The sequence below is a fragment of the Delphinapterus leucas genome, chromosome 16 (genome assembly GCF_059928025.1).
Source record: "Delphinapterus leucas isolate spDelLeu-1000000601 "Yukka" chromosome 16, BTC_Dleu_Yukka2, whole genome shotgun sequence".
NCBI classification, from domain to species: domain Eukaryota; kingdom Metazoa; phylum Chordata; class Mammalia; order Artiodactyla; family Monodontidae; genus Delphinapterus; species Delphinapterus leucas.
In genome coordinates, this window is record NC_143144.1 from 46,130,757 (window position 1) to 46,152,752 (window position 21,996).

At 35.5% G+C, this 21,996-nt stretch overlaps 1 protein-coding gene across 1 annotated transcript in view; it reads left to right on the forward strand.

The window, feature by feature from the left end:
• Positions 1-21,996, forward strand: part of PCDH15 (protocadherin related 15) — a 416,523-nt gene that overhangs the window by 143,698 nt on the left and 250,829 nt on the right. The window contains exon 11 of the mRNA XM_089897353.1: positions 4,564-4,696. Within this exon, the coding sequence (XP_089753479.1) occupies positions 4,564-4,696 (133 nt within the window). The remainder of the gene's footprint in view (positions 1-4,563; positions 4,697-21,996) is intronic.

The window sequence follows — 21,996 nt, forward strand, 5'->3', positions numbered from 1 at the left end:
AACATAGCAGTCCAAGCCACTGTTCTCTCTAGTGTTGAAAACCTCTTCTAATTAGAAGTCTCTAGTTAGACTTCTGCCTGTGTCCCCTTCAGTCTCCTCTCAACACCATGTACCTAAGTACATCTTGTCCCTGTAACTTCCCCTGAGAAATTTCTCTGACATCTTATTTAGCTTTAAGTCTGAAATTTTTGCTCCTATGGATTCCTGTATGTACTTCCAAAATAGTAAAGTAGAACCTGTAAACACTGAAATGTAAATATAGCTTTTTTAGTGTGATGTTGGTGGGAGACAAAGGAAGAAAAGATAAGGTTTTTGTCTTAAGTCTACTAGTGAAAGCAATATAATAGAACCTTCATCTTAGAGACAATGTAGAAATATAGTTACAAATAGACACCCTGTAGAGTATGTTGACACATTGAAAAGAAAATTACCATACAGATTGTGCAATCCTCTAAGTGTCAAGGACATCACCTCAGTACCACTGTGTACTATTGTCCAAAAAATATGGACAATGATATTGTCCAAAAAATATATCCAAAAAATATGACTTTTTATCTTTTTAAAAATTATACCATTTCTGAAGTTAAAGCTTCTTAGGTCTATCTTCATAACCTCTTTTTATTCATATTTTATTTTGTTCTTAAAAACAAAGTGTTATGGATGAAGTTTTATTCATGATATAAATAATTTAAATTGATTGTAATATTATAGCCTGATCCAAAGACTTGAAATTTGTGATTTCCTGTGAGATAACATCCTTCATTGCAAACCAAGGATGTTTTATACTCACCACAGAAATACACATCAGATAACTAAAATGTCTTCAGTTTACCTCCCACTTTTGTTCTTGTAGGATGTGGGGAGAAAGGACAGGCAGATTTTGAATACAGAAACCTTGCCTTTTAGTTTATCTGCTGTTGCTAATTAACTTCATAACCCTGAATCTGTCACTTAATCTTTCTGATTTTATAATCCTCTTTTGTAAAATGGGAGTTAAACTAGATGGTTTCTAGGGTCTTTTAAAATCATACGATTATCTGAGAAGTTACATCACCTCTCTTGTTCTACTTTGACCTCATGACCAAATGCGAAATAAAAACTTTATGATTTTTATGTTTAGAAATAGAGAGTTATCTACATTATACTGGCTGTATTACAAAAATAAAATTGGTATTATATAGATTCTTAGTTTTATGCATTTAAGCCTAGCTATAAAATGTAATACAAAGTGTTCACATAGAATTTATTATAATTTATTATTTACCTCATGACTGTCCTGTTTTATTATGTGCTTGATCAATGCTGTTGAATTACTACTATTTATTACAGCATTAATGATATCATTTTATTGTTAACACTCTTGGCATTTCGTTTTAGGAAAGCTAACTCTGACACTATGCTGACATCAGGGATAAAAAGGAGATAGCATTTTAGAAGGCAATAGCTATCACGAAGGTTAGTGCTTATTTAAACACATTGTAGGGAAGTGTCAGGATGTTAAAGATGAAAAATGCAAGACCTTGAGTTATGATCTTCCCCAAATAACTCTAAGACCCAGGAGTGTGTGTTTGTGGGGGTGGGGGACATGATTAGCAATTCTAGCATTTGAATTACTGTGGAAAGGAGCAAAGGAAGCAAAGGAGTAAGGGCAGATGAAGGAGACGGTCATGCTGGACCATAGTTGTTCACTGTCTTCTGCCTTGGGGATGGTCTTTTTGTTTTGCATTTAAAATTTTTCTTCTCTGTGGCAAAGACACAAGCTTCATCTGAGTTAGAGGTCCCTATTGTAGTGCTGTGGATATAAACAGTTTAGCCCTCTAAAATGGGAAAATATTCAAAGGGGGAAAAATAAGGAAATATACAAAGTATAATAAGTTTAGTACAAATTATAGTTTTAAGAGCAGAAAGAGACCCATATTCTGGTAAAGATTTTATAAAGTACTCCACATCAGTAAGCTGAAGTTCTAAATATCAAAAGCAGGAACGCTCTAACTTTTTGAAAAGAAGCTTTGAATTTGGGGTACAGGTGTGTTCTATGTCAAAAAGAAAATGTTAATCAGTGAGGGAATCTCTTGCCTCCAAGCTTATTAAGGAGAGTTTTAGGTCAGTTTGTAGAGGAATCCCCTGGGCTCCTAACTTAAAAAGCAGGTGAGTCTACATGCTATACTTCCCATGAACTTCTGGGACAATGGTCTTCTGAATCAAGTGTGTGTGAGAAAAACCTTGTATATCCATGGAAAATGTAGATTTGTGGTCCCACATCAAATGATTCTGATCCAATATGTCCGAACCCTAACACTACCACACTCCACTCTGGGGAGGCAAGAGGGGATACTGTGCCTGTAGGTTTTTAGCCAAGAAAAGTGAAAAGATGCGATTAAAATGTCTAAAATATTTTAAGGGATGTTAATAAGGTAAATATAAGCTTATTTATTTCATTCCACAGAATAGAATAAGAAGCCTTATTTTGAACAGTTAACAATAATAACTGATAAATTTGTTTTTCTTTGTGTGTATATACTTATATATACATACACACATGTGCACACACACATACACACCATACATATAATCTTATTTAGTCCTTATGCTAATCTTAATGTTATTATTACTCTTAATTATCAGATGGAAATGGTGAAACTGAAAGAAGTCAGTTGCCTATGATCACATGTGGTAGCATAAAAATTCTAACCCAGGAATGTGTGGTTACGAATCCAGTGCTCAACGTCACTCAGCTAGGATTATTACCAATGTGGTATAGGGTAAATGTTATAAGACTTATGCATAGAGAATGTGCTGGCAGCAAAAAGGAAGAGATTTATAAAATATTTAAATCACTTGATAAATAACAGACACTAAAAAAAGTCAGGATTATGAAGGGTAATATCAGCAATAGTGTATATCTTGGGATGGCTGTTGGAACCAGATCACCACCTGGGAGGATAATAGGCCCGCCTCATATTGACAATTAATGTATTCCTACAATATGAGAGTGGGACTCTTTGCACACTAAATTTATAACTTGCTGATATTTTTCTTTTTCATCTAGCCATTATAGTACCTATAAGCTAAACTTAATACCTCTAAGTTTATAAGCAGCATTTCATCATCCATTTTAATCTACTTTAAACATTTTATCCTTAAAGCACGAGTTGTAAAACAAAATTGAAAAGAAAAGCAATTATATTTTGGTTAATTTTATTGGCAAATTTTAATAATGAGATAAAATCAGAGCAAGAAAGAATGCAGATACTTTAACTGATTATGAAGTCTAAGAGATTTTAATTTAAAATGAGATTACTTTGGAACAATATTGTGATGAATTTAAGTATGAAATTTTTTTAAAGTCACTGCAGCTTTTTAGAGGTGCTTAATATTCTATAGGTATCTATTCTACTGAGAATATGTTCAGAAACAATTTGGCCTTCGGCATAATATAAGGTGATATAAGGTGATAAGCTAAAAAATCGTTTTCAGTGCCTATGATCTGTATTTCTCTTAAGGGCTTTTCAAAGTAAACTATTATAGAATAATAATCTCAGAAAAATGTTTTTGGTGACCGTGTCTTTTAATTGATGCACTTAATGCAAAGAGCTTTGGGCTACTTTAAGAAAATTCTAGCCCCCAAATAGAAATTGTAAGAAATGTGTTTTGAATAAAAAGGCATGATTTTGTTAAAATAAGTTTAAAGCATACAACTCAGGCAGTGGTGGTATGTGCTTCAAGATAGAAGACTAATTTTGTAAATTCGCAGGTCTCATTTGATATATTTTTGCCAGTGTTTCTTCTGTACCAGCCTTGAACATCTTCTTCAGCTTTTGCTGTGTAAAGAAATTTCAGAGTTTAGACATACCAAAAAAGGTGATTATGTCAATGCTAATGTTTTTGTCCTTATAATAATAGAATATATTTTTATCCCTCAAAAACAATGCCCATCAACCTAAGGCTTCAATTAAATCTAGTTCCTAAATTTTTATATTAAACTCTTTAAAGAAGACTTAAAAACAGATTTGGTTTTGTTTGCAACTATTTTATACAATGATTACTTTATGATCCTGACTCTTGATATGCATTTCATTAAGCCATTGATGTCAGCAACAAAACTAATAAAACACAGCCCATATTTTGTTTTTTGTGTTATTTTAATCAATACTCTCTCTGCTGGTTTAATAGGAATAGAGCCCCAAGACCAACTCTTATTACCAGATATTTATAGAATATTTTTTTGCTATTAAAGAAGCATTACAAAATAAAGTCAGAAGTCAAGTTAATTTATTAGCTTTATTTGTACAGCTTTTCCTTTTTAATTCACACTATTAATCTAAGTAGGAAAAACATGTACCTGAGGCATTTTTTTTCCTTTTACTAAGATAATTTCATAAAAACATCATCTTTTGGTGGTAGCTTTATTTTTCCATCCTTTCATTTTGAATTATTTTATTATTTCCTATAAAAATTCAGAATTTCCTCTCCTGTAAACCCAATAACAGAATATCAAATTCAGTCTGTCATTAAATGTGATGTAGATTTTTACCCCTCTTGTTTGCTTCTCTTTCTCTGCAGGCACTCCATCTGCACTGTGTACATTGAAGTGCTTCCTCCAAATAATCAAAGCCCTCCTCGCTTCCCACAGCTGATGTATAGCCTTGAAATCAGTGAGGCCATGAGGGTCGGCGCTGTTTTATTAAATCTACAGGTATGCTCCTTATATATGTATAAAATACTAGCGACAAAAAAAAAAATTCTGGCGACAACATTGAAGGCTAATGGGTTTATATCTGTGCATGGCGGGGGAGAAAACCTCACATGTCTGTTTACACTCTAGTGAATGAAAATTCCATCTGGAAAGGAAAGCAGGGATAATATGGATGGTGGGTTTTCACAGCTAATCTATTCTATTGATTGCCACTGTTGAAGAACTAACGTTAGCTGGCAGGGATTAGCTGCAATCATTACAAGAGATAATGAAGGGATTGGAAACATGCACTTGAATATTTTGTACTTTGCATCCAAAGAGTCTGCAGCTGACTATTATTTTCTGTCTTGGATTCCTTTGCCCCAGCAGGATTTATTTTTGCTGCAGTGTTCTGTATAGAAAATGACTTTAGATTCACCAGCTGATGGTAGGCATTCTATTGCTGAGGCAGACAATTTTCTTCTGTGCCCATGGGCGAACCTTGTAATTGCTGTGCCTCAGTTTATTTGTTTCGATGAATGGGGTAGCTTTAGGTGATATTTCCATTTGCAGCTCCAGATTCATGGGCATATGAGTTACTTGCGGAATCATAGCTTGATTTTCTCAATTTATACATTTCTAACTAAAGCACATTTGGCCAGAAAATGCTGCACTTTCAACTGAATCTACAGCTTCAAGTTGGGCTACATGTGGTGTTGATAATAACTGTCACCATAAAAATCACGAGGACCAGAACATGACATATTATTTTACCTATGGATGTTCAGAGGACGGAGGATTTATCATCTCCTGTTGTTATATGGAAATGGCAGGAGGTGTTGACATGAGAATTCAGGAAGCTGGCCTTGAAGGTTAAGAGAGATTTTAAATCTGATGATTTAAGAAAATCCCAGCATCGATCTTTACCATCAAATGAGGTGACACGAGGCATCTTGCTCAATGTCATCTGAATACAGACACCCTCTCACTCAAACCCTGATGATATAAAAATGAAGATTCCATAGAATGTTTGTACTAGAAAGAATGTAAAAAATAATGAAACATATCAACCTCATTATCTAGATGTGGAAAGTGAACCTTACAGAAATTAAATGAGGCCTAACTCAGCTGATTGAATTATCATTATTTCCAAAACAAGGTTCATTCCATTATATCCCACTCATTATCTGAGGCTGCCAAAAATTTGGTTGACATTACCAGATACTTCTCTTTGCCTCTGCTTTCGTATTTATTTTGTTGCTTTTTTCCAGGCAACTAGAGAGAATTTGCTTTTGTTGTTCATTTACTATTAAAAGATGGGAAACAAAATTATATGAAAGTAGACATATTAGTAATAAGGAAATTTGGGGGATTTTAATGGTCAAAATAAAAGAAAAAAAACCTAGTTTCTTTAGGAGGAAGAAAACATTTAGTTAAGTCATGAAAATGATAAAAAATATGGAAAACCAAATATGAAGACAAGTACCTTTATACAATAATGAAAATCCTTCTTTACATATATGGGGATTTATTTTGTTTAAACAAGAAGAAAAGAAAAATAAATCTTAGATTTGTAAGTTCAGGCCAAGAAATTTTACATGTTTTACGTTTAAATATTTCTTTAAAATGTGCCTTTGTATAATTTAACTTTCTATGAGTAAGATATATTTTTACCTGTAAGCTGGCTCAGGTTTTGTTTCAATAAATCCCAGAAATATCTAGGTACCATATTATAGGAGACTAATTCTACCTGTGAGTTAGAGATGAAAAGGAGTTGGCCTTTTTCATATCTCAAATATCTCTAGTACAAAATCTGAGAAAATACTTGAAATGACATTTCTATTCACCCTTTGTGCTTCTGGTAGAAGCAAAATAAAGGGTGCCAATTACAAAGTGGCAGTCTCTATTAGAAAGAACTAGGGTGACACCATCAAGGCATTTTTCACAGGCCACCAACCATACACTTTTGCTCCTGATCAACTGAGACTGAATTTAAACTAGTGACCTAAAAGTTGAAAAGCTTCCATCAAATTACTCTTCCAAAGACTTGTAATAACAGAATGCATTAGAGGTACTTCTGGCTACATCCTCTCTTTTTCACACACGGCACTACCCACTGCTGACTCATAGCTCAATTTAGAAAGACAAGATTTGTGGGGAAATATATTTTCGAAGATAACAGCGGACTGACTTCAAAATAATCTGTTTTGACTGAGATCAAAGTGGTTTCTTTTCAGAGAATAATCCTTGTTCACCCCCCACTTCCTTTCCCCTTGTAGGTATTTTCCTTTCATTCTATCTAAAAGTTGTTTGGGAGGCTGTGATTTTCCTCAGCCTGTTAAGGCTGTTTTGCCTGGCTGCTGTATTGATGGCATTTAGTGGAGGAAAATGTTACCCATTTAAGAACTCTTAATTTTCGAACTTATGCTGATCAGTGTTAGTATTAGGTGGGTTTTTTTCTTCCAGATTTGGTCACATCTTGCTCTTAAGCATGCTCCTCCTTTGTAATTCTGACCTGCCAGTGAAGCCTGTAAGACTGGTGTGCTGGAGCCAGAGCGGGCTCTGAGATCGTGACAGCAAGTTGTGAGCATTTCTCCCCAGCTTCGTGTTGAGTTGTGTCACATTGATAGCTTGCAGTTGGCCATGGTCGGTGTATTTATGCCACAGAAATTAGCAAATGCAACAAATCAGTACCCTCCAGTCCAGAGCCAGTTGTTAAACTTTTACCATAATACCCCTCTATATGGAGCCAATTTCCTCCAAGATTTAAATCACTAAAATGTGTTGACTCCAACAGCTTCCTGCATCTTTGTCCCTTGAAATTTTGATCTACTTTCATCACTCTAAAGATGAGCCAGTGCTACCAAATAGCACTATGTATTATACCCAAATACAATAAGTCTCAGCTTTTTATTTATCTTTACAAGAGCATTGTTTCCATCCAAGTTACCCTTATAATTTATGGCTCACATTCTCTTTGAGTGTTTGACTCAGCCCTATTACCATTAGAATAATCCTCCTTTCTTACATACAGAATCTTCTTATACCATCACCATCATTCTCAGACTCATATGATAATAATAGTTATATAATAACATTTAAGTGTAACTTAATGGGGCAGGCACTATTTAAGTTGTTTCCTTATCGTCTCGGTAAGGACAGCTAGGTTTATATTATGCACACACACTCACACTCAAAATTTCAACAATTTATAACTGAAAAGTTTATTTCCTACTCACACTGTTATGTCCATCATGAATCAGTTCCAGCTCTGTTCATCATTTTCACTCAACTTCAGCCTTTATCTGTGGCAATGTTGTTCTTTTGAGAGAGTGAAAAAAGAGGCACAGTAAACCATATGCCCTCTCATAATGTTTCTCCCAGAAGTGACACAGGACCCTTCTGCCCACATTTCATCCACCAAACCAAGTCACAAGGCTGCTAGTGGGTTAATCATGTGTAATCCTTCCACTAGAGGCAGACACTAATTACATGGTTAAGTCTGATGTCAAGACCCATGACTGCCTTTCATACAGCTTTTGCTTTCCAAGTTACTGCAAACAGCAGTTTTGCTAAATGATTCACTACTGCCTAACATGATTTCCCATCCTTACAGCATCCAATAACAGTTTCCTCACTACCTTCCTCTCTCTTGATGTCACTGCTATTTATTTTTTGGGTGTTTGTTATGGCACACTCCACTTTTAAGCACTCAATTGTGAATCAGTTAAAATAGCTAGGTTTTTATTGCCAAATTTCACATTCTATGCCCATCACTAGTTGGCAGTGACTGTTACAAGCTACAACTCAGACTGATGAAACAGCCTCTGTCTAGAATTTTACTGATCTCTTGATTGAGGGCAATGCTTGCTGTGGAAAACAGAACACAACATAACAGAATAAAAAACAAAACCTAGTTATTTGCTGTTACCTAGGAGTGATGCGTGTAATATCTATCCATATATTTTCTCCCCATAGCCAAAGAAATTCACATGGATACTTCTGAGTTAATAGGTCAAGAATGTATAAGGCAAATAATTCCACAAGTTCATGGTAAAATTCAGCGAGGCAGGGATGTCTTATTTTCCCTATGAAGGGGCTGCCAATATTTTCAAAATATTTATTTTGAATACTAAAATATATAAATAAACAAATATGTATACTTTAACATGCATGTTTTCCCATTTAATTTTTATAAAAACCCAAAGCAATTGGATGTATTGTTATTATCATCATAACTTTACAAATGCAGAAACTGAGCCACAAAAAGTAAACGGCTCTTTTTTCAAGCTCATTGGGCTAAGAAGCTGTAAAGATAGGACAAAATCCTAAGAATTATGGTTAAACATTTATGTGCTTACCCACTGTGCCTATGTACTTGAAGTATCCCTGCAAGTTCTCCATTTTCTGTTCTTCATCCTACTCAAGCTGTTAGGGGACAGGTACTCTTTCCACACTGAGGCCACTTTATGGTTTGGCTGATAACCATTGTTCAATATTCAGAAGTCTCCATCTATTAATCACCCTCACCCCTACCCCGACTGCAGAATATTGCCTATTTCACTTTCTGGACAAAGAGAAAATATATATGCTCCTTAAAATCAGCTTACTGATAAACAATCTTTTTAGAAATAGTTGATCTGTGCATATTTCATATAGTCCATTCTTAAAGATGGAAGGTTAAAAGTTAATTGTCCAAATACCAAATCCTGTGCACGTCTATTGTTTTAAATAACAAACTAAAACATACATTTAAAACATTTTGGTTGGGGCCTCCCTGGTGGCGCAGTGGTTGAGAGTCCGCCTGCCGATGCAGGGGACATGGGTTCGTGCCCCGGTCCGAGAGGATCCCACATGCCATGGAGCGGCTAGGCCCGTGAGCCATGGCCACTGAGCCTGTGCGTCCGGAGCCTGTGCTCCGCAACGGGAGAGGCCACAACAGTGAGAGGCCCGCGTACCGCAAAGAGAAAATAAATAAATAAAAAATTTTGGTTGATTCAATAAATTTGACAAATCAGAATGTTTTATAAGTTCTCTTAATTCAACTTATTAATTGTCCTTGTTTTCTACCATAATATTTCTCAATAATTTATTTGCTTTTATTTTTAAGTTTTTGCTTATAACTTGTGATTACAGTATTGAAAGTCAGTTACCTTAACCTGCTAAAAAAGTTATATCTCTTCAACATATGTATAATGCATCATGTCATTTGGTCATGTTGGAGAGGAAGAAATTTTCTTTTACCATTCCAGTTCCTTCTGGCTGGTCTGAGAATTAAATTGACATGAGACAGATTAATGGGAGAGAATCAAAAAAAAAATTTAATAACACTTATACATGGAAGAGACCCAGGAAAACTGAGTAACTCACCAAAATAGCTGAAACCCTCATCTTAAATACCATCTTCAACTAATGACAAAAGAAAATGTTGGGGGTAGTGGTTTGAGACTTCAGAGAGGAGGAAGGCTATATACATGGATATGGAAGAGCAAATGTTTGGTAAATAAATCTTTGCTGGATGAGTCAGAGACAGTGGGACACAGAGGAATTTTAACAGACTTTGCTATGTTCGTCCCTGTCTACACACCTAGTTCATACTATAGTTATTGATGCGGGTAGCTTCCATCCTGGAACAGGTCCTCTATCTACATTCTTTTAGGCAGTTAGAGGGAAGGTCAAAGGCTCTTCCTGAGTTTTTTGGGTCTTAAAAGTAATCAACCTAAATTAATACTCATGCCAATGAGACACAATCTGGAGTGACAAATTTTGCTCCCCTATAGCCATCATTGACCCTAATAAATAGGCCAATATTATTAGATATTATTATCTTCATTATCTGGCAAATGAGGAAACTGCACCTCAGAAACAGCAAGATTTGTGAGCCAGAGTAGTTTTTTTCTGTTTTAGCTCTATCTACTATATCACAATATTGTGGGCTAGGCTATAGAAAAACTATTAAATTTTATTCTTTTCCCATTTTTTAGGGGGTGGATATGTTTTATATTACATTAGTTCTGTGTTTTCTGAAGGTTAATTTTATGGTGTTACATGAGGGTAAAAAATACTAAAGGTTGAGAGAAGATATGATTTAGTATAATGGTCTCAGGAAGAAGTAGTTAAAGGAAAAAGTAATGGACTGTTATTATCCTTTCTAACATAGAGGATATAGAATAGAATTTAGATTATAACCTGGATAAAGCACATTTGAGGAAAAAAAAATTAAATTCCTAGATTCTACTTCAAAGAATTCTTGGTTCTTGGTAGAATACCATCCAAGGGTAGGTAGGAGATACCCCAACAGTCTTGGAAAACTTCACCATAGAAATAGATGAGGGTAAATTTTTTGGTGCTCCCGTGTTTAGTAACTCAGTGTTTCTCTTAGTCTTAGACTAAGAGAAGAAAATACATAAGAAAGAAAGGGAGATTGACATCCCGTTCTCTAATTGAATGGCTGATTAGACTTGAGTCAGTGCATTTACAAGGGAAAGGGCATTGGAAGGAGATGTCACGATGGAGTGGGCAGTCAGCAAGAGGGCATGAACTGCTCCCTTGAAGACTTTTTCCAGCGTTGTAGGTGAGATGGATCCTGCCTAGGTCCACAGATTTCAGAGTTGAGGCTTTTAAGTATAAATAAAAACTAAGGGGGCTGCAGCATGTGGAGAAAAAAGCCATGTACACCAAGATATACGGCAAGAAGCCACCAACTGTGCATTCTGTAGAAGATACGGAAGAATTTCTCAAGGTATGACCAATTCCTAAGATGGCTGCTTGGGGCTGTGTCCCTTAACAGTGGAGTCTGTTGGCACCAGTCCACAATAATTTGGTGCAATCCAATACGGGCGATTCTTTTATTTCCTTCTCTAACCTTTCTATTCCCTCATCAGAGTGATATTGAAAGGAAGAAAAATTAATGAGTGAGAAGATCACATTCTCCTCACTCCAAGTTCCCAGAAACATAATTTGTTTTAAAATAAAGAGGAATGCATCATACAAATAAAAATGAGACAGTTTTGCTAAGTAAGAGTTGTAGATTTAATTGAGGCATTATTGATGAAGTCAGCTACACACCAAAAATGGAGGTGATCAATGCAATAGCCTGATAGCATCCTGGAAGAAATAAAACCAGTTAATTTGTTACCCAAAAGTTGAGATTCCTTATTTGATCTGAGTATAAGGATTATGCAAGTCTTAACTTCTGCACCTACAATGAAAGAACAGGGGAAAAAAATATTTAGGAGATATCATGGAGGTGCAAACCTGTAGCGTTTGGCATTTAAAACAATCAACTCTGGACCTGCTTCATTCCATTCCTAGATTCCTAGTTGTGATACTCTCCTGCATTACTAGTTGAGCAAAATGATAAAGTGTATTACTTTCAAGGCCTTGACATTGCTTCTAACATGGCTTATTCAAGATGGAAAACCTAGTTTCTTTCATACTTCTACAAATAATCAAAATATCCATTTATCAGCAGTAAGCTTATGACTGACTATAGAGAACAAATCTTAGTTATGAACAAGTTTGAACCAAATGATCCATTCACCTGTTGCTGGTAAGGTCATACCAAAGGAAAGTTCAATTACACTTTGCAAAATGGATAACAAACATATATATGGAAATGGAGTAAAGATAAGACCCTCTTTGCACACATTGTGTTCCTGTAAGGGTGAAGGATTGGGATTAGAGGAAAATAAGTGTTGGCAATTGTTCCTTGATTTAAAACGTCTTTCTCCTTGCCCTCTTTTTTTTTTTTGCTACCAATTCTCTATTTTATTGACATATGGACATATTTCTGAAAATGAGCAGTGGTAGAAAAATAAGTGACTTGAAGTGATGACAGTGTTTGATTTTTTCAAAAATAAAGAACAGATATAGTAGAGCACAGATTGACAAACTATAGCCTCTGGGCAAAGTGGCCTGTTTGTATGCCTGGTAAACTGAGAATGTTTTTTGTTTTTTTGTTTTTTTTTGCGGTATGCAGGCCTCTCACTGTTGTGGCCTCTCCCGTTGCGGAGCACAGGCTCCAGACGCGCAGGCTCAGCAGCCATGGCTCACGGGCTCAGCCGCTCCGCGGCATGTGGGATCTTCCCGGACTGGGTCACGAACCCGTGTCCCCTGCATTGGCAGGCGGACTCTCAACCACTGCGCCACTAGGGAAGCCCCAGCATGGTTTTTATATTCTTAAAACTTTGTTAATAAAATATAAACAAATAGAATTGAAACAAGAAAACAAAAAAAATAAAGAATAATATGAAGAGACCACAGGTGGCCTACAAGCATTTTAATGACTTAAGGGAAAAAAAAAGGTTTCTGACCCTGGTAATACACAGTTGAGTATCATTCAAAAACAAAACAAGCAAACAAATTAACAAAAAGTCCATTATGTTTAAATAAAATATAAAAAAGAAAAAAAAATGTAAAAAATATTTTGCACCCCTAAGACTTAGTGTTAGTTTAGTATATTAAATTGAAATAAAGGATCATTTATTTAAACTGTGTCAAAATTCTCTGTTATCTGCTCTGGGTCTCATATTAGCTAGTTGAAAACAGAAGCAACATTAGTTATTAAGGTATAGTTCATATATGTAAGTACCTATATTAGGTCAATACATATTTATTAAATAACAAGGACTAACTTATCCTTTGGTATAATCAAAAAACAGAATTTTAAGAGCTTGGGAAACGGGGGAGGTTGTTGTCTTTTGGGTAGGGAAGCAAAGATTAAATGAGATAGCATGTGAACTGCATAACTCAGTACCTAAAATGAAAAAAAAAAGTTCTTAACTAATAGTATTTTTATTCCTATTCTCCAAGAAGAATGAACATTGCCATTTTTGTTTTTCAGTTAACTCATACTAAGGTTTAAGATTTAAGACTGTAAAAGTGAGCAAGAAGGTACTGAGCACTTGGAATACTGGATAGAAAAGTGAACTATGAAATGTGGAGGAATGGATATGTTACCAAACTTGTCACCTGCACAGGTACTGGGGGTCCTAGCCCAGCTGAGACCCCTTGTCTCGCCAGGGAGGTTCTTTTTCTGATCACATTGGCATAGCCAATAAAGAAAACAAAGCTGAGACTGGAAAAGCACAAGCTTTATTCAATGGCAAAAGAATGGAGAAGGGGGAACTTAGTTTGCAAATCAATTTCTCAAGCCAGTTTGAGCAGAGACACCATATATATTGGAGGGTCGAGGTAAAAGGTAGGGAAATGGAAAGAGTGGGAGGAATATTCATGACTTATCCAAGAACAGGGTTGTGGTTAGGACCTGGAACTGATGCAATACTCCTTTTAAGTCCTTGTATGGGCTCTTGCAGTCATTGTCATGGCAATTGTCTACTGCCATGGTGCTGATGAGTATGTCATTTACCATGCTAATATATTGCAATGAGCATATAATGAGACTCAAAGTCTACTGAAAATCAAGTCTTCTACCATTTGGGGCCTGGCTGATTCTAAGCAGTTCTTATTTTGCTCTTTGCAGCTTCCTCCTGAAACTTAGATAAGAGCAATTGGTTTCCATTCAAGGGAGGGGCAGGGGTATGATTCTGGGGCAACAGCTTTGGTAACAGATACAATCCAAAGAATATATTCACCTACTTTATGATTTTACTAGTTCCTCCATTGAGAAGGAATGATCACTTGTGTTTGAGAATGAAGTGAAACTTAGGAAGCCCAAGAGATAGGTGGCTAAGACATCAATATTAATAATAATAGCATCAACATCTACTTTTAACTGAGTGCTACTATCAGGCAGGAACTACACCAAGCACTTGAAAGCTTCCTCATCTTTCATACTCCCAACAAAGCAGTAACTTTTCTAATGTCAAACAGAACCCTGTTGCCGAGTGAGGATTCCATCTCTTCTGATACAGAGGCTATATACTATTATTCATTATTCTATTCTGCCTTTCCTAGAGATTGAAGTTCATTTATTTCTTTCAGTTGTGCTCAGACTTCCAAACAATCCCTTTAATAGCAGAGTAGATCTACCCACAAGGCTCATCATTCTTTTCTTTCTAAGGTGTGCTTGATCAGCCTTGATTTTATTTTCTTCTCTTTGCTTCTTGAGTCTTTACAAAAGTGAAGGAAAATATTATACATGTAATGTCCATTGACACTGGGAAAACTTAATTTAACTACTGCATTAAACTTCTGGTTCCACTTATCAGTGAGCTGACTGGCTCTGGCAGCTTGAACCACTTTTCCTGGCTTCTCCTTCCTGAAGACTGCAAAGCAAGTAAAACAGCTCAGACACAAATAGTAGGAAAACAGTAGAAAGTGGTGTGAAGCAGACCAAAAAGTAAGATGTTGCCACCTCTGATCATCTGAGAAAAAAACCATACATTTTACTAATGAAACTACTTGGGTATAAGTGTAAGATGGTGCTTTGGTCAGCTTGCAACATGCATTTTCTTTTCATCTTTAGCCATTTTTCTCATTTAAAAAATAGTTTCAGGGGCTTCCCTGGTGGCGCAGTGGTTGAAAGTCTGCCTGCCGATGCAGGGGACGTGGGTTCGTGCCCCGGTACGGGAGGATCCCACATGCCACGGAGTGGTTAGGCCCGTGAGCCATGGCCGCTGAGCCTGCGCGTCTGGAGCCTGTTCTCCGCAACGGAAGAGGCCACAACAGTGAGAGGCCTGCGTACCGTACCGCAAAAAAAAAAAAAAAAAAAAAAAAATAGTTTCAAAAAGCTGTAGAATTTAAACTATATGCTTCAAAGAATTAGTATTTTTCATCCTGAAGGAAAATTCATGCTGCCTTGATCTCACTACAGAATTGATCCATTTCCAGAACAGTATGAATGAAATACAAGCCATCCCTCTGCATTAACAGGTCCTGTAACAGGTGCTAATTTGTTTTTCTGATATGTTTGAAACGTTCTAGAAGTTTTGAGAGTTTTTTTCTTCTTTTTTTCCTTTTATTGATGAATATTTCTTGTAAAATAGGATATATTTTTCCCTTGAAGATGATGCAGGAGTTTATGATTCATGAATGTTTTGCAGCCGAATGTGCATGAATCATAAGCCCTGTGCTGTAGATTTTGCAGTGTCATTTATATTATGGGGATCACTTTGGATACATTTTCTGGAGATTTGCTCTTCTGTCATCTAAGAAGCTTTTCTTTGAACATTGATGTGTTACTATATAGATTAACACTGGAGAGTGTACTGAAAGATGGCTATTTCCTGTTCAATTTCATAATATATGACTTATTCTATTTAGTAGGTTGCCCTGATTTTCCTAAGTGTGAGGAATAAAAAGCTCATTCATTTTCCCCTATATTTTTATTTCATATAGTAGAAAATACATTTTTTTCATCTTTCCTTTTACTAGATTTCAGTACATGATGATGGATCTTTCATCATTAACATTATCTCAAAAGAATAATGTCATAGAAGTTGAAATACTTGGAACACTGATATTGGTTACCTGATTCCAAAGTATAATTTATAGTTTATATGGAGGATAGCATATATAAATAGATAGGAAATAGTTAATATATATTTTAGAGAGAGAGAGAGAGGTCTCAATGCCAAGCAACCACTGTTTGCAAAAATTAAATCTGATTTCTAGTGTAAATTTTTCTCTTTTAAAGCAAATGTTCTGATATGTTTAAGTTTCAAAAAAAAGTTTGATGTCCTTGACACTAAGGTATGTCTATTATCTAGGGATGGTTTTTCATCTCTAGGCATTCAAAGCTGCCAAAAGTGAGGAAAATGCATTTTTTATGTATTCTCTATTCACATATGTATCTTCCTCTTCCCAAGGCATAACTTAGCCTCGTGTAAATCTTCCGTAGACAACAATATGCTCATAGGCATGAAGCCAGAGAAGTGTCAGAAGGAGAATCCTAGGTCTGATATATTTAAATAGCTATTTTCTAAATCATTTTTTCTTTGATCCTTCCTTGCTTAAGAAAGAAATAAACCTGATTTTAAAAAATGTGAGATTTTGCTCCAGAAGAGATTAGGTTATGACTTAAATTTATATTTTCAGTGGAGTTAGACTTCTTTCTCTGACCTACACTCTAACAGGAAGTAGGATACATAGGAAACGGGTAAAAATTATCTTATTTTCTGCTCAAAGAGGACTGATATCTTATAAAACTTGTTATGGTGCAAGAAATAAAGTCATATTCTCAAGTTCTTTTGAAAGTAATTAAGTACCTAAAATAAATTAATAAGATGAAATAGTCTTTTCTGATATCACTGAGCTTCATTAAGCAGAGGTGCTGTGGATGGTGGGACAGGTGGACGCAGGTGATGATCTGTGGTTTGTATTCAGCCTGGAAGCAAAGATTCACGGGCAAGGAGAACAGCTTTATTTTGGCACCTCTCCTGCTCCGTATTTTCATCAAACACTTGGATGAAGACTTTTACAGCCTTTCATCACCCCATCTACCAACCTCTTTGCACCTGTATTCCTGTGTTTTGTTTTTAATCCTGTAATTAAAAATGAACACTCCTTCTTCCTATCTAAACCGTTTCCTTCACTTGCATCCTATATCAATGCTTCTAAAGCCTCTGAAATGAAAGATGCATTTAAATAAATTATTTAAAAAATGAAAAAAATACAAGTAGCAAAGAATACAGCCTTTATTTTTTAAAATTAGATTCAACAGAGAGTAAATCACCTGGGCAAATCACTTAAAATTTTTCTAAACTACTCTAAATTTTACTCTGGAGAAATTTATTCTACCTTTTTTGTATCATCATGATCCCCAGTAAGCACTTTGCAGAATGACACTGCTCCATAGACCATCCTTTGAGTAGAACTGGCTACAGTTTGCAAGGCCCAGTGCAAAATAAAAACACAGCACCTTTTAAGTGTGTGTCCTTTGTGCTGACCTGAAAGCACTCCACTAGATCATGTCCATTGCTCAAGGATATTGCTCAAGAATCATCCTTTTACCTTGCTGCATGTAAGAGTCTCTTACTCTATCTGATCATTTTCACTAACATGAAAATCTGATACAGTAACTCCCAATTAAAGACAAAGCAACAACAAAAAATGTCCTTGATAAACCACTCTAGCCACTTACCCATTTCTGTGCTTCCCTTCCCTGCAGAAACTTCTCAAATATGGTATCCATACTTGCCTGGAGAAAGTCATCATCATTTTCTCTCTATTCTTTCTTGACCCCATTATAATCAGAATTTTAATAACACCAATCCATTGATATGGCTCTTTTTGTGGTCTCAATGCTCATTCCATTGTGAAATCAATTCCTCATCTTACTCTATCCATCAATAAGATGTGATAGAGTTAATAATTCCTTTCTTATTTAAAAACTTATTTATTTGACTTCCAGTACACCAGTCTCCTGGGATTTTTCCCCACCTTCCCTGGCTGCTGTATCCCAGTCGATTTTGATGGTTCCTCTTCATTACCCTGACTCTTAAAAGTTAACATGCCTCAGGGCTCAAACTTCTAACCTCCTCTTTTCCTGTTTATAGTCACACCTAAGTTTATCTCATCTGTTCTAACGGGTTTAAATTGTTATATGCTTATAAATTCTAATTCATATCTCCAGCTTAGTTCACTAAAACTCTAGACCCATGTCCAACTATAAGATATATATATATATATTAAATATTAAATAAGATTAAATACATATATATATATATATATATATGTATATTAGATCTTAAATAAGAATCTCTCTTAGGTTGAGTTTCCAGAGAAGCAGACTTTGAGATAAAGATTCAGTTGTAGGATGTTTATTGGTTTGGAATTAACTCCTGTGGAAAGGAGGGGAAGAAAGCAGAATTAGGTTTAGGGAGAAGTTGAGCTTCAATGCAGTCCCAATAAAGACTTCCACTGACCCCCCTTGAAAGCTCTAGAGCTGATATTGGCCTTTATATAAAGGTAGGCCTTTTATATACTTGCATTAGTCAAATACAGGTTGCCTCAGAAAGCAATCTGACCTTGGGCAAGGAAGCCCTCTTCAGAAAAGGCATTGTTGGAAAAGAATATAAAAAAAGAATATGTGTGTACATATATGTATGTGTGTGTGTATCTATATATCTGAATCACTTTGCTGTACCGCAGAAATTAACACAACATTGTAAATCAACTATACTTCAATTAAATAAAAGAAGAAGAAGAAAAGGTATTCTCTGAATAGTACCGACAACTGAAGCTTCTCAGTAGGCAACATTTCCAACATATAGGGGAATAATTTCTTTTTTCTTTGAAGGGAGATTTGAGAGGCATATCATACTGTTATCACAGCATCTCAAAATTAATGTATTCTCTACTCAACACCTGGTTCTTCCCCTAATTCCAAGAAAACAACTGGTCCTCTTTCATTTTTCCTTCTCAGTAAATTGCAACCTCAGTTGTCCAAAATCTCAAGCCAAAACCCTTCAAGTCATCTCTGACTTTTCTCTTTCTCCATAGCCCTCTCTTATTCCAGTCAATCCCAAAATATCTCCAGAGTTCTGTTTGTTTTCACTCTTATCGCTTTCTTCCTGATACTAGCCACCATCAACTTATGCCTAGATTATTGCAATTGATTTCTACTGGACTTTAACCTCACCCCTCTCTGGTCTGTTACACAACAGACAGAGTAATTGTTTGAAAAATTACCTAAAATAGCTTCACTTCTTTGTGAACATCATCCAATGGATTCCCAAATAACCCAGGATAAAAGATGATGTCCCTGTGACACCTACCTGACCTGATTTCCTACTTCTCATCCTCTCAGCAATTCTGTTCCGGTCTCATTGACCTCCTTGCACACTGCCTGACTCCTGCCTCAGGGCCCATTCACTTACTGTTTCCACTGTCTGAAGTTCTCTTTTCCCAGACATTCACATTCTTCCCTTCCTGTATGTTTCCGCTTGATTCTCCCTTAGCAAAATGGTCTTACTTGAGCACCTTACAGAAAATAACAATAACCGTCTCACTGTGCTTCATATCCACTTTACCCCATTTGCTTTCACTCTGCATGCACTCTTACTTATTTATTATGTCAGCTGTGCCAAATATTATATTAGGTCCACAGTGACAGACTCTGTTTTATTCACTGTTGTATCCTCAGTAACTAGAACAGTGCTTGGAATATATACTATGTAATCAATGAAAGTCTGTGGAATGTCAGGTGGATCTGATTTCAAGAAAGGCTCTTAGAACCAAGGTTTCAGACAAGTGTCATCAGTCTCTGGCAGTTTTGCCCCTCTTTGTATTGCTTAACTCTGTGTAGACTTTATTTTCAGGCAGTCTATAATTAGGGCATAGAGATGATAAAATAACATTCTTTTTCTTTTTTCATCTTATTCTTGATTAAATCTGAAATGAGGACTTGGGGTAATGCAGCCTCAAGATGAGGTAAAGGGGAATAAATGGATAAAGAGTTTTGTGAAAGAAAAGATGCTGAAGTAATGAAATGCAATATACATCCCCTAGAAATTCCAAAAACATTAAAACATAATTAAAAATAAACCCTGCTTGAATATATTTAGAAATGGAAGGACAAATTTCATAAAGATTCATTTTAGCATTTCCTCCAGAGATTTTTTTTCTGGTTCCAGTAATTTTATGCCTTTACGATTGGTTTACTGCTATGCTTTTCTAAACAAAGATGTGAGTGGCAGAGTAATGCAGAATTAACCAGCCCAAGATTTTATGGCTGCCAAAACTGAGAAACCCTGGCTTAGAGGAATATGGTCACCAAAGCAATAAAGTAGAATATGAGATCTTTATCTTTAATGGAATTTTATGGACAACCATAAAGCCATTGAGTGCAGTAATAAAGCCATATTTTGCAGAGCTGGGCAAGAGACATTTCAAATTGATCTTTTTCCCTATTTACAGCTATATTTCTAATCTTTACTCTTATTTCTATCATGTCTTTTCTTAAAGCCATGGAGGACTTTCTAGTTTTCTAGGTAACAGTCAATTGATACTCCTTGGTCTCTTTTAATCGTATTTTATAGAAATGGTGAAGACCTACATTCATCAACAGCTTCTTATAGACAATTTTTAAACAATAGTTTATAACTTTAGTAGAAAGTGATTTTCATTTACTTCATGCCAGAAGACTCTTGTATGATCCAAAGAAAAGTCTGCAATTTCTAAACCTGCTTGATAAAAAGAGGGTTTTTTTTGTTTCTTATTTTTGGTTTTTCTTTTTAATTAACCAGAAGTAAACCATTCTGCTCTTCCTAAGAGTCAAATAAAAATGGACTAATTTGAAATCTGGGCTTGAACGTGGAATACTTGCTTGGGCAACTATTTGAAAGCTACTGGTATTTTAATAGCAGTGATCAGTATTACCTTTAGTAACTTGGCAATAGATGATCCTCTGTGCTGTTTCTTAAATAAACTTCAGTTTATTGCATGCCTTGAAGCTGTTTATTTCTTCACATACTAACAGCTATTGTTGATTAAGGCTTAAGTATGTAAATGCTGTTATTTTCCTGAGATTCTGATAAATAGAAAGGAACAAAAACAGTGTTCCTGAGATATACTCAATAAACAGCTAATAGGTGTCAGTTTTCTAGGAGAAACAACAGGAGATCCAATTGATGTTGAGAAGTGCCTATGGTGATTCTATGCTTAACTACCAGGAATTGGTTGATTTGGAGCTAAGAAAACAATTTATTTTAGGTTAAAAAAAAAAAGTATTTGTATTAGAATAGTTACTTAAGAAAACTGAAGAATTCAATATCTCCTGTTCTAGTTTTGAATACTTTATATTTCACATGGATTCACAAAATCCCATAACAGTTTTAAAAAGGAAAGAAAAAGTCTTCATTTCTGCAGTCTTCTCCACTTACACACCTGCCTCACTCACGCAAAAGAAAAAAAGTTAAAATAAAAATTCCAGATTAAGAAGCATCTTTCAGAGATAGAGGCAGAATTATTTAATAATAAAAGTAGGCTCTGCAACAGACTTATTCCCTACAACCTATCCCCATGTAAAAGTAGTTCAGTTTTGATTTTGATAAACTAATGGTTAGACAGAGCAGCAAAATTTGATTGCCACTACAATTCTCCTAACTTAACCAGCATGTGCTGGGTGATTTTGAATACAAGTCGCCTTTGTGAATCAAAAAGAAAAATTCAGAGGTGTGCTACAAGTGGAAATGCCCCAGATGTTTATGCTTCCTTTTCCCTTGTTTAGTTTTACTTGTACAATTATTATGTATATATTCATAAATGCAATCATATCCATACATTATATTAGTTCTTTTTATGGCAGCTTTCTTTTATATTTTCTATTTTTGCTTTACTTTCCATTCTCTGTCTCCTTTCCCCCAGTTAGCTCTCCAGCACTTCCTCATCATATAAATCATTTTAACTGGTATGTT